The 12,781-nt window shown below is 48.4% G+C and overlaps 2 protein-coding genes across 2 annotated transcripts in view; both read right to left on the reverse strand.

Moving 5' to 3' along the window:
* The window catches only part of FAM209B (family with sequence similarity 209, member B), a 1,526-nt gene extending 844 nt beyond the window's left edge, over positions 1-682 (reverse strand). The window contains exon 1 of the mRNA XM_006839317.1: positions 434-682. Within this exon, the coding sequence (XP_006839380.1) occupies positions 434-682 (249 nt within the window). The remainder of the gene's footprint in view (positions 1-433) is intronic.
* Positions 683-4,808: 4,126 nt separating this feature from the next.
* Positions 4,809-12,781, reverse strand: part of RTFDC1 (replication termination factor 2 domain containing 1) — a 54,074-nt gene continuing 46,101 nt past the window's right edge. Inside the window, exons 6-9 of the mRNA XM_006839159.1 lie at positions 10,486-10,599; positions 7,002-7,056; positions 6,816-6,911; positions 4,809-4,987 (exon numbers count right to left, since the gene is read on the reverse strand). Coding sequence (XP_006839222.1) covers positions 4,809-4,987; positions 6,816-6,911; positions 7,002-7,056; positions 10,486-10,599 — 444 coding nt within the window. The remainder of the gene's footprint in view (positions 4,988-6,815; positions 6,912-7,001; positions 7,057-10,485; positions 10,600-12,781) is intronic.

A 12,781-nucleotide genomic window follows, 5' to 3' on the forward strand; every position in this document is an offset into this window, starting at 1 on the left:
TTCCCTTATTTGGTTAAGTGATTCCATTTCCATGTAGTTTGGCTGCTTATAAGAAGTCAGATGCTGGGGAAATTCAACAATAGGGGAAGCCAGTCTGGTTTTGTGAATGATTTTGAGCTAAAATACATCAAGGTCTTAGATTCACCCTTGATTTGAAAGAACTCGCTTAACAGCTCTAGAACGGGCCAAGGCTTTATTCACCCAATAACAGAAGGTCGTCTTCAACCTCTGGTTCTAATCTCAGTGGATTTGGGGGCTACTGCTTTTGCTTGAGAAATATCAGGAAATGGAATCGCCAACTTTGCCTGGGACCTTGAGTCTTCCATCCAAATCCATAATATTTAACCTATACCTGTTTCTACCTATACCTGTTTCTTCCAGTCAGATTTGTGAGCCTGAATCAATGGGATGTAAGAAAAGGGGCCGTCCTTACCTTACTCTTGTCTCTGTCACTTCGAAGCTTCAGTATCACATACAGCACAAGAACAAAAAAGAGCCAGAGCCACTTGCTCCCCAGCCAGCCCTGAGCGTGCTCTGGAAGATTCTGCCTAATCCGGAAGTGACCCCCGCAAGGCACCTTTCCCTGGGGTTCTTTGACTTTCTCTCTCTGAGAAGAAAACATAAAGGCATAGCTGCACGAGAGGCCGAGAAGTACGAACAGAAACAACTTCAGCGTCCGCATGATGAGTAGGAGCCAGGGAGGAAGTTGCACATGATGGGGTGGTTTGCTCTCACCACTGGGAGACTGGGCACCTAAGGCTAGGCTGCTGCTGATGTCATAGAGGGCCCTGAGGTGGCTCTGGCCATTGTGACGCTTTAGGGTGGTGGGTGGGGAAGCCCAGAGTAGGTGGTCCCGGAGGAAGACTTGGGGAGAGTTAGAGAAATGTCCAGCAGGCAATAAAATAAGAGGAATGAGGGCAGGGTGTCTTCTCCGTCCGTCCCAGCACATTTGCTGGGAAAAGTGGTCCTCTCTAGTTCATTTTCTGTTTGACCCAGATGTTGGAATGAGCGGGGGAGACTTGGCATGTGTCCCCAGGATGCTGAGTGGGAAATAGGAGACTAGAGGTCCCAGATGTGTTAGACCCCCCCAGCCTCTCCTTGGAAACTCTAGACAGGTTCTCAATGAGTTGGAACTGACTCCACAGCACAACAGAAATGCTTTTAAAAACACTAGTTGTCAACATTTAAATGTTGGGAGGACTTCACTTTAAAAACAAACAAAAAACTAAGTTTCTGGCTGCCTTTTAGAAGGCAGACAATCTGATATCACTGGCCCTCACTCCAGGGCCAAGCAGGAACTCCCCCTTGGGTGGGCCATTCTTTTCCACAGTCCCCACCACTCCCTATTGCTTCCCACTCAGGAGCTTAGCTCAGTGTGCGATCCCTGTGTTGAGTATATATGCAAGACTGGGTTAAGAACTGCACTGGACACCCACATAGCAAGGAGACTGATCTAGGATCCCTAGGGAGGTGTTCCTCACCAGCACATTTGGGAAATGTTTGAGGGATGCTAGGTGTGGCAGAAGGGGCTGATGTCTAGGAAGTGTTGGGGTCTGAGGCGAGGGCACAGCCTGTCTGAGGGTTGAGGCTCACTGGCTGGTTGACTCGGCTAACGGAACCCAAAGCTTGCCCTTGCTCCTGGCTCACAGTGTCCAACCATCTTCCTAATGAAGAATTAGACTCCAACATTTTCACTAGGAATAAGACGTGGTGAGCAATATGCAACATGCTGAGCTCTGGGTGTGACAAAGATATTCTGTGAAACTTCTTGAAACAAAAAGAGAACAGAGGATTGAGTTGGGCCGGGTTCACATCCACGTGCACTGGTCACCGTGACTGGAGGGGTCACCGGAGGGGTGGGGGGCTCCTGGCAGGGAACCATCTGGGCAGAAGTGAGATCGAAGCAGGTTCTAAGGGGTGATTAGAAACTATTGCTTACATGCCGTCAAGTCAGTTCCAACTCATAGCCACCCTGTATATGGTTTCCAAGGAGCAGCTGGTGGGTTTGAACTGCTGACCATTTGGTCCAGTGCTGATGGAGGATTAGACAATAGGCACCATGAAATCAATCGCTCTCAGGCCACGGCGGGAAGCTCTGTGACCTTCAGGTGTGGCCTTGTCCTCACAACCATGACATTTTCTGTGCCCAGCCTCCCGCCGGGCACCACAGGCTCTGTGGGGAGGCCATGTCAGAGTTCAGGGACAAGTGCTCTGTGTGGATGTGTAGCATGTATACTAGATGACAGTCCCTGGTGACACTCAACATGTGATGTTGAGCCACAGTAGGGGGCAAATGAACTCAGAAGTCTGACCAGTGTTCAGTGAATCTGTGTTACCCGCTGTCAGGGACTGCCCTGTGCTCCCTCGTGATTGTCAGTGATTCTGTGACCATTTTGTGATCGGATGGAATCACCTTGTTCTAAGTTTTCACCTCTCCATGCTAATGAGACAGGACTAGATCCAGGGATGTGAATCAGACTGAATTAGGTTGTATGAGGGAGCTTCAAAAAGTTTGTGGAAAAACAGAATAAAAGGATAATGGAATTTTCCCATGAACTTTTTGAAGTCCCTTTGTAAAGTGATTCTATCCTGAGATGTAAGAGATGAACATGAGCAGAGAGAGACGGGACGCTCACCAAGCAGGGAGAGCTGGGAGTGATGTGCGTCTGTTTGGATCCAGGTGAACATGGTGGCCAAGCTGCATGGAGGTCTCCCAGAACACCAGGCACAGAAATGATGAAGGGAGACAAGGGGCTTCCTCCTGAACTGGGAGTGGGGAGAGAAAGCTTTCCCCTAGAGTTGGCACTCCAATTTGGACTTCTAGCCCCTTAACTGGTGAGAAAATAAATTTGTTAAGGCTGTCCACTGTGGTATTTCTGAGATGACAGCATAGAGAACGCTTCTCACCACTTGAAAACACCTGTGTGTGCAGCTGGTGAGAATAATTCCATTTCAAGTTCTGCTCTGAAGTCTAAAGCAGGCTCAGCACTTCCTGAATGGATCAGCGGGAGAGCGGGCGTTCTTAGTGAGGTCTCAGTGGCAAGTCTCTCTCTGGGTCTAAAGACCGCCTAGCTCATTTTGGGGGAACTTTCAGTAGTGCTAAGTGTAGTAGCCTACTTTGGGGGTTCCTCTATCCTCTCACTGCAGGACAAGTTACACTTGGGTCCTGGTGGGCACCAGGCTGGGCATCGGGTGAGGAGTGGACTGGGCACTGGTGGACATAGCCCGCAGACCCCAGGGTCTCTGAAATGCCAGACGGGGTAACACAGCGTGCCCAGGGCAGTGGTGTGGGCACAGGGGACGACAGCCTCGGTGGGAGACGTCCTGGGTGTCTGGGGTGCTGCAGTTTTGGTGCTCGGGACCCTGGGAACCCTGTCAGAATAATCAGTGCAGCATACACTGATGGACTGAGGTAAGAAGCAGGAAAATGAAACGCGGAGAAATACGGCCATTAAAAAGAACCAAAATACCTCATAATGGCAGAAGCTGTCATTAGTAAAATTTTACCGAAAGGGCTAATGAATCAAGTTTTTTCTGAGAAACTAAAACAAAAAAACTGATTGGGATGAAAATAATTTTAACCAAATTTAAAAAACGAACTGATCCTGAAGAAAGTAACAAAATAAAAATAAGAAGATGGTTTAGTGGGGTTGTACTGACATGAATCAAGGAAGTAAAAAAAAAAAAAAAAAAATACGGGGAGAAAAAACTGTACCAATTTCATGTACAAGCCCCTTTGACCTCCTGCTGAGGGAGAGAAAGGGATGCCAATGTGACATCATGGAATTTCTCGTCTCCCTGACAATGCCAGGCTGCACTTTTCTTACACAAACAATGGAAGGGAGAGGAAAGAAACAGAATACAGACCAGTAAGAGAAAAGGCAGGCTCGATTTATTTTGGATTCAACTTGTTAAGTGCCTGTGAGGGATTAAGTTCAGCCCTCCACCCTCCCCCAGACCAAACCACATGGTGGAACCCTAGCCCCTATAGCTGTGGGTGCGATTCCATTTGGGAATGGGGCTGTGCGATGTTCGTGGAGCCATGCCAGTGGAGATTGGACTCATTGGCAGCCTCATCACTTGTGAGTGATAACGAGCAGTCACACTCATGGGGAAGAAGGTGGCAGATGGATCGAGAAGCCTAAGAACTGGAAGGATTGGGCAGAGAAAGACTCATGCCCCCTCCTCACCTAGGTGTCAATCTGAATTCCAACCTCAGGTGTGGCACTGTAGGATCAGTGGCTGAAACCCTAAGCAGGATGAGTGGGAACCAACTTGAAAGCATTTAACAACAGCAGCCCAGTAGGAGAGAATCAATTTCTGTTCTTTAGAGCACCCCCCCCCCTTTGTCTTTTGGATTCCACAGCACCCGGAGACTTTCCCATCTTTAAAGTGTTAAGACCACACACATTCGGCTCTGCTCTCCCAGGGTGGACGCACAGGGAGGCAGGTGGCGTGTGGGTGAAACTCATCCTTTCTCGAGTTCCACTCCACGTGCTCTATTATTTAATCGACTGCTACAATTTTAATTAAAAGCAGCGAGCCACAGAGCAGGTAGCAAGCTGGAATTTTAATGATTTTAAGCAGGAAGGGTGCAGCCAACAGCGCCAGCTTCCTCAGCCTCTGGGAGGCCCAAGTGCATCTCGGGCTGGAGGCGGGCAGCAGGGCAGGAGCCAGTGTCCAGCCACTCTCCAGCATGCCCTTCTGGGCAGGAGGGACGGCAGCCGGCTCCAAGGTTTCTGAGGATGACTTTCAGCACCGTGCAAACGGAGCGTCAGCAGCGGACACAGCTGCGCTTGGAGGAGCCATCAGAAGCAGTAGGAGGTGTGGGTGACCCAGTGGGCAGACTCCTCCTTGGAGCGCTTGGCAGAGCTGTGAGTGGTGAAGAGCGACTTGTAGGCTTCCGACTCTTCACTGTCAGCGATGGTTCTCTTTGGGGCTCCACACGGAGGCTTCCCCGCTTTCCCGGAAGCACTCCCATCTGTTGCTGGAAAAATGAGAAAAAAAAAAAATCAAAAAACAAAAAACCAAACACTCTGAGGTGGGGAGTAAAGACCATTGCAAACATCACATTCTCGAAAACATCCGACTTTCTTGGAATGACTGCTGAAATATACAATCTCACGGGTCCATGCTTAAAAACAGACACACCTGCTTTACTGAAGTGTTATCGTTAAAATGCCAATGGGGCTCCTAAGTCTCTTCTGACTCAGTGGCCCCTTGTGACAGAAAAGAGCTGCCTCACATGGTTCCTAGGCCGAATCCCTTATAGGAGCAGATGGTCAGGACTTCTTTCTCCTACGAAGCCACCAATGGGTTTGAACCACCAACCTTTCAAGCAGCAGCTGAGCACTTAACCACTGTGCCACCAGGGCTCCTTTTAACCTCGATGGATACCATTTGTGACGCAGATTACTAGATGTATTTTTTTAACTAATGAAACAATGCTTTTCTTTTGGGAAATAAATACCATTTTCTTTGAGTTAGTGGGAGCTTCAGGTGAAATGCATTGAATTCTGGATTTTCACCAAACTGCCCCTTGATAGGTGGCCAGCAGACAGCTGAGGGGAAGGGCCAGGTGGTGTACTTCTAAACCCCAACCTTGGAAGTCAGGAACATTCCTGTCAAATGCCCTGGGCCTTTCTGATTTCAAAACACACTACAGCGCTACAGTCGTCAAAACAGTGCGGAACTGGTACACATAAGGACATCTGCAGCCAGCAGTGGGACTGAACTCAGACTCCAGAAGTAAACCCACACATCTATGGCCAGCTGCTTCCTGACAAGGGTGCTAAGCTTATCTAATGGGAAATAACTGTCTCTTTAAAACCTGGTGCGAAGCCAACTGACTGCCACATGCAAAAGAATCAAACACGACCCTAACCTCAACCACACATGAAAACTCATTCGAAACAGAACACTAGCCCAACAAGAACAAAACCCATAGAAGACTTCTAAGAATAAAGGCATGAAGTGACTGGCTTAAAGGTTTCAAGGGGGAGTTCCGTTTAATAGCATGTGGGGAAAAAAAGAGTCCCCACTTAATAGTTTTCATCTTGTCTACATGAGTCTGGTTAAAAGAGATGGGGATACGATTCTTATGATTCAATAGTAATTGTTATCATGACTAATTGTGACTGTCACAATTGTAAAGGTAGAAGTTTTGTAACAAAAACAGGGTTGTGGTTAATCTTACAGTCCAGAAACAGAGGACCCTAGGACCATCAAGGGAGAAGAGCACAAGCGGAATGAGAGACCTTATCCAGAGAAGCAGCGACACCAGAGATGAAGGCAGAGATGAGGATATGGAGAGAGGGAACAGCTGAGGACTCTAGATTCATGGAAAGAGAAGGACTGAGAGCTGGCAGCCAGGAGACAGACTTGCAGAATGTGCCATTTGGGTGTTTAAATTATTATATATGCCTGAGTGTTTAAAAAAAAAAAGCTACAGTGACTAGAGAGAAATACTGTTAACTGATGGTACATGGAAGAGATTATAATCATTGTAATGAAACAAGGTGTATGATTTGTTGAACGTAAAACTGATGATGTGCCCTGTAAACTTTCACTCAATCCACAATAAAAAACCTTAAGAAAACAAAACAAAAAATACTTCTCAGAAAACAGAGGGGTAACGCTTCAAGACCTTGTTTATGACAATGGATTCTTAGACACGATAGCCAAGGCTCCAGCAACAGAAGACAGGACAGACACAACAATGTTGGGGCACCAGGGGACTTTCTTGAGCAAGTGAAGATCCCGCACCAAGTTTTTAGCTTTCCACAGCTCCCTGTGGTCCCCCAGGCGACACCCACCTGCGCTTTTGGGAGCTGCACTGGGTTTCTTCTCTCTAGAGTCAGGGACGATTTCCTCAGGCTTCCTGGTCTTAATAGTCGATGGCCCAGCGGAGTCTGTGAAAGGAACGAAACAAAAGGGTGAACTTAGAAAACAACCACATGGTCATTTTTTGCTAAAATAAATACCACTTCTCAGCATCTTACCTTCAGGGACATCTGGCTTTGAGACGGTCTCTGTTGCCTTGGATTTCTTGGTTTTCTGTTTAAAATTTTTTTTAAAAAAGGAGGAAGTTAGGGGGCGCTGGGCATCTTCTGGCTGCCCAGGCCGCGGGAGTCCCTTCTGAGGAAGACGTCCACACTCCATGGAGGCTCGTCTTTCTGCAGTGTGGCAGCTGAGCCATCCAGCCTCTCCTAAGACTGGGTTTGTAAACCCAACTCACCCCCAAAACAACAACATATATGTGGTGGTGTGCCGTGGAGTCGGTTCCGACTCACAGTGACCTTGTACAGGTTTCCTGCAGAGCTTTACAGGAGCACAAAACCTTGTTTATCTTGCACAGAATGGCTGGTAGATTCGACCTGCTGACCTTAAGGCTAGCAGCCCCGACTACACTCCGCTACCAGAGCTCCATCCATATATTTGTGTGTGTGTGTGTGTGTATATATGTTGTTGCTAAGTGCCATCGAGTCAGTTCCGATCCATAGCAACCCTGTATAGGGTTTCCAAGGAGCGACTGGTGAGTCTGAACTACCAACCTTGTAGTTCAAACAGCTTTGCAGTCTGGCTCATTAACTCACAGCGCCACACCAGAACTCCATATATTTTTTACATATAAAGTTATATATAAAATGGAGTCCTGGTGTGGCGCTGTAGGATAAGCACTTGACCACAAGGTCAGTTTGAACTGCAAGGTCGGCGGTTCAAAGTTACCAGCTGCTCCTCAGAAAGCCTATGCAGGGTCGCTATGAGCTGGGACCGACTCGACAGCACTCAACAACGACATATCAAGAATGGGTTTGTAGAGATGTAGCTTAGACTGCTGCTTATATTCTAAGTGAAGGTGACAGATCTGCTCACAGAGGGAGCAGTGAAATGAGAAAGAACATCAAGGAGATGTGGACACGTGGCCAGGACCTGCCCCGACTCTTGTTCAGTCTGGTCATTCATAACACTAACTATAGCCAATTCTCAACTGTGGATTCCTCTAGTCAGATCTTTAAATCTCAGGGGCTAGATTTCTGATCCTTACCCTAGTTCTTCTCATAAAGAAACGGACCGTTCCTGAACGATTCTGCTATGTCCAGCACTCACTGGATCGCCAAGAGCCACACTGATGATTAGGTCATAGAAAAGATTCTCTAGGTCCTTTTCATCGAATCCAAAAGGTGGCGCTAGAGATGCACAACCAATTATCCCAGAAGGCCCCAGTGCTGGCTGTGGCCTTGAACTTGTTACAGCTACCAGCCCTCTGTGTTTCAATCTGCAGGGCTAGAGCTCAGGATGGGAGGGGAGGAGCACGTCAGCAGAGTGGGAGAGAGGAAACGGGGTGCGGCTGGCAGCGGTGAGCATGTTTGGGACATGTTTGGTATCCTGGTAGCAGTGTCTAAGAGGTAGTCCCCAAAGCTCCGCTGACTGTTTGGTCCCGAGACTGGGGAGCTATTTCCACTGGGTTTTGAGTGCCTCGGTAGGAGGTCTGGGACGAGGAGAAAAATCACTACAGCAAAATGGCTCAGGGTGACATGAATGCCTCAGCGTGGGTGCTAAGGGCCATCAAGTCGGTTCCAATTCAGTGATCCTGGGTAGGGTTTCTGAGGAGTGGCTGGTGAGTCTGAGCCACAGATCTTTTGGTTAGCACCTTGCCAGGACTTCAGATATACTATATAAGTAGTAAAAATCCCCTGGTGGCACAGTGGGTTAAGTGCTGAGCTGCTCCCCACTGCTCCACAGGATAAAAGATGAAGTGGTCTAATTGCGTATGCGATTTCTAGCCTCGGAAGCCCCGTGGAGCACTTCTACTGTATCCTGTTTATCGTTGTTAGGTGTCGTCGAGTTGGTTGCGACTCATGGTGATCCTGGATAGCGTTTCCCAGGAGTGGCTGATGGATTTGAACTGCCAACCTTGTGGTTAGCAGTCCAGTGTTGATCTTTATATATATATATAAATATATATATATCGCCACACCAGGGCTCCATCCTATAGGGTCATACTCTAAGGCAGAGTAGACTTGAAGGCAGTGGATTTGTTTTTTTTGCTGTAAATGTGTAACAGCACAAATTACACATGGAGTCCTGGTGTGGCGCTGAAGGACAAGCACTGGACTGCTAACTGCAACTACTAACAGTGGTTCAAAGCCACCTGCCCTCCTCAGAAACTCTATACAGGGTGACTCTGGATAGGAAGGTGTTTAATGACAATAACAACATGCACTACACGGACACACTCAAATATGTAATGGAAGGATTAGGGTACTTGTGTGAAGTGCCGTCGAGTCCATGCTAACTCACAGAGACCCTGTGTAGGGTTTCTGAGGAATAGCTGCTGAGTTTGAACCTGGTGAGTTTGAACTGCCGACCTTGTGGTCCAGTGCTGATCCAACAGCCCCAAACCAGGACTCTGTACCTGCCTTTAAAATACAAATTTTTGCCTTTTTGTGGGATTTTCACATTTTTTATTTACTGTGTTGTTGCTGTAGGGAGTACCGATGCAATCTGCCCACAATTCACAGTTCCTCCATGCACAGTGGAGTCACAATGATGACAGTCTTCCCATCATGCACACACGGCCACCCTGAGTCGTCCCTCCCCGCCAGACCGCTCACTGCTCCCCCCCAACCCAAAGTTCCAGTGTAACCCTTCCAGTTACTGTTGTCAATTTCATTCCACCTATAAGGAGCTCTGGTAGCATAGTGGTTACGAATCGGGCTGCAAACCTCATGATCAGCAATTCAAAACTACCAGCTGTTCCGCGGGAGAAAGATGAGGCTTTCTGCTCCCGTAAAGATTTACAGGCTCGGAAACTCTGTACAGGGTCGCTATGGGTCTGAACCGACTCCACGGCACATAACAACAACAACAAGGGGCTTTAAAGTTCAAGGGAAAACGGAATGAAGAGACAAGGGAATTTTCCCACAAACTTTCTGAAGCCCCTCCCCCCATACACAGCTCTGAAAAGAGCACCGTGCTGAAGGCCAACATTGTTGCTAGTAAACTACTGCTTGCTTTTAAAGCGAGCTCCACCAACGGTGGCAGTGAAGAGCCAGCAGATCCCGTTTGCTTGTTTCCCTTTTAAGCAGCTCACATGCCGCGTGGGCCCCCTGGCAGCTCTGTGACTGTTGTATGTAATGTCTTAAGAGAATATTCTAAGGGCACGTGTACTGCGTGGCCACATACACTCCTCCTCTCCCTAAGCACAGAGACACAGGAGCAGAGCCGTCTAACTCTGGCCACGCATTCCAGAACCACCGTCCTAAAGGCTCCCAGCCAAGAGCAACGCTGCTGTGAAGCGAGTGAGGTTCTCACTCCACATGGACTGTAAATGCCTGACCCCATAGAGGTGGGGACCACCCCCCTGAGTGTCGAGTCCTCGGACAGTGATGCTCGTTTCCTAACCCCCCCCACCCCCACCCCCGGCCCGAGCACAGCTAACACTACTGGGTGCTCTGAGGGGCTGTAGGGCAGACCCTGTACCTTGCCCAGCTTCGCTCGTAGTCTCCTCTCCTCCATGCAGCGCTTCAGCACCTCCACATCCTCCTTGGTACCATTGAGTACAATGACGTCATCCTCCTGGAAGGCAGCCCCACACTGTGGGGGAACAGGAGAGGAAGGGGGGGTCACTGTCACCATCACAGCGGGGAATGACTGTTATCCCCCCCCACAAAATGCCCCCCTCCTCCACAGCGGTGTGTGTGTGCGTGCGCACGTGCATGCGTGCAGGGACCAGTGACTCTCAACAGGTATCCAGGATCCAGGGTCTTATTTGCACATTTCTAATCACTAACGGGAGTCCTGGGGTGGCGCTGTGAGCTAATGCGTCAGACTGCAAAGTCGTTTGAACTGCAAGGTTGGCGGTTCAAGCTCATCAGCTGCTCCTTGGAAACCCTATACAGGGTCGCTGTAGGTGGAATCAACTCAACGGCACTTAACAACAACAATCACTAAGAAGGAGTCCTGGGGTGGCACTGTGGGTTAATGCACTGGGCTGCAAAGTCACTTTGAATCCCCAAGTTGGTGGTTCAAGCTCACCAGATGCTCCTTGGAAACCCTATACAGGGTTGCTATGGGTCAGAACCAACTCGACGGCACTTAATAAGAACAATTACTAACGACGTTGGTCATCTTTTCATGTGCACGCTGGATATTCGACTATTTCTTAATGAAATGTCTCTTCAGATCCTTTGCCCACCACTTTAAAATTGGGCTTTTTCTTAAATTTTAAGAGCTCTTTCTGTATATTTCAGACATTAGACCCTTTATCAGGTTCTGTAAATATTTTCTACCATTCTGTGGACTGTGTTTGATTTTGACTGTATCCTTTGAAGCGTAACAGATTGTAACTTTCACAATGTCTACTTTGTCACTTTCAACCCTCTCCCCTCTGTGTTTCCCGTGCTATGTGTTCCCCTGAGAAGCTCCCCTAGGGGCGATCTGAGGGGAGCCTGCCCCTGTGGGGCTCTTCCTTGCTGAGGGAATGAAGAAGATGGCAGGAACAGATCTGTCAGGTGGTATAGATAGGGCACCATGGGGCCTGGAGCTGAGCATTCAGCCACCAGGCAGCAGGAATCAGTTCTGCCCCTTCCTCCCAGCCCGCCTCTCTCTGGTGTTGGGGAGGGGGGATTAGTCAGGAGTGGTGGGAACTATCTATCCTGCATTCGGTTGTGTCAAGTCTCACCTTCTCAGAGCTGTATTCTAATTGCTGAATTTAACCATCAGAAATAAAAAGTCGTTATGCGTTTTAGTCTTATATGGCAAATTGAGATATCTTGCTTTTTCAGAAAGATCCATTTTAAAGGCCAAACCATGCTCTCAATAGCTTTACTTGCTTGGGCTTACGTAGGACTGGCCCAGGGGAGCTCCTGCCTGACCCCAGGGAGAATCACTGAAACCTGGGCAGTGGACCCCAGAAGCTCTTCTCCATACTGAAGGTCAGAGGGCCGTTTTTAAGAGAATAGTGGTTACAATTACTAAACTACCAAAGTCTCTACAGAGGAGTCCTAATCAAAAGGGGGAAAATAAAGAACAGACTTTCAAATTCTCATGGAATCCAGACTGTCTGGAGTCAATGAGGCTGGATGAACAACTCCTTCCCTCCGCTGCCCATATTGCCCTGAGCTCATTTTTAAACCTTAAACTATATCAATACCCTCTGGCGTGGCACTGTAGGATAAACGCTTAAAGGATAAAAGGTCAGCGCTTAAAGGATAAAAGGTCAGCGTTTCAAACCCACCAGCTGCTCCAGGGAAACCCTACACAGGGTTGCTTAAGTTGGAACCAACTCGACAGCAAAGTTAACTTTAAACCAAACAGCAGTTTGGCATAATTCATAAAGAATGCCTGTCCCGAGCACTGTGCTGCTTTAAAGTGTCTATACAGGGTCAAACTCACAATAGCAAGCTCAGATCGGAAGCTTAGGGGCATGGGGAGGAGCAATCACAAACAGATGGTGAGAAAGGGCACACAATTCGAAGAACCCATCGCTGTCACTGGTGTGTAATGGAATAACGGCTGTATGTTCTGCTGTGCAGACTTTCAACAATTAAACAGAGGAAGGAAGGAAGGAGGGAAGGAAGGAAAGAGGGAAGGAGGGAAGGAGCAAGGAGGGAAGGAAGGAGGGAGGGAGGGAGAGAGGGAGGGAAGGAAGGAAGGAAGGAAGGAGGGAAGGAAGGAAGGAGGGAAGATAGGAAGGAAGGAGGGAAGGAAGGAAGGAGGGAAAGAAGGAAGGAGGGAAGATAGGAAGGAAGGAGGAAAGGAGGGAAGGAAGGAAGGA

The sequence above is a fragment of the Chrysochloris asiatica genome, unplaced genomic scaffold (genome assembly GCF_000296735.1).
Source record: "Chrysochloris asiatica unplaced genomic scaffold, ChrAsi1.0 scaffold00023, whole genome shotgun sequence".
In the NCBI taxonomy this organism is placed as follows: Eukaryota; Metazoa; Chordata; class Mammalia; order Afrosoricida; family Chrysochloridae; genus Chrysochloris; species Chrysochloris asiatica.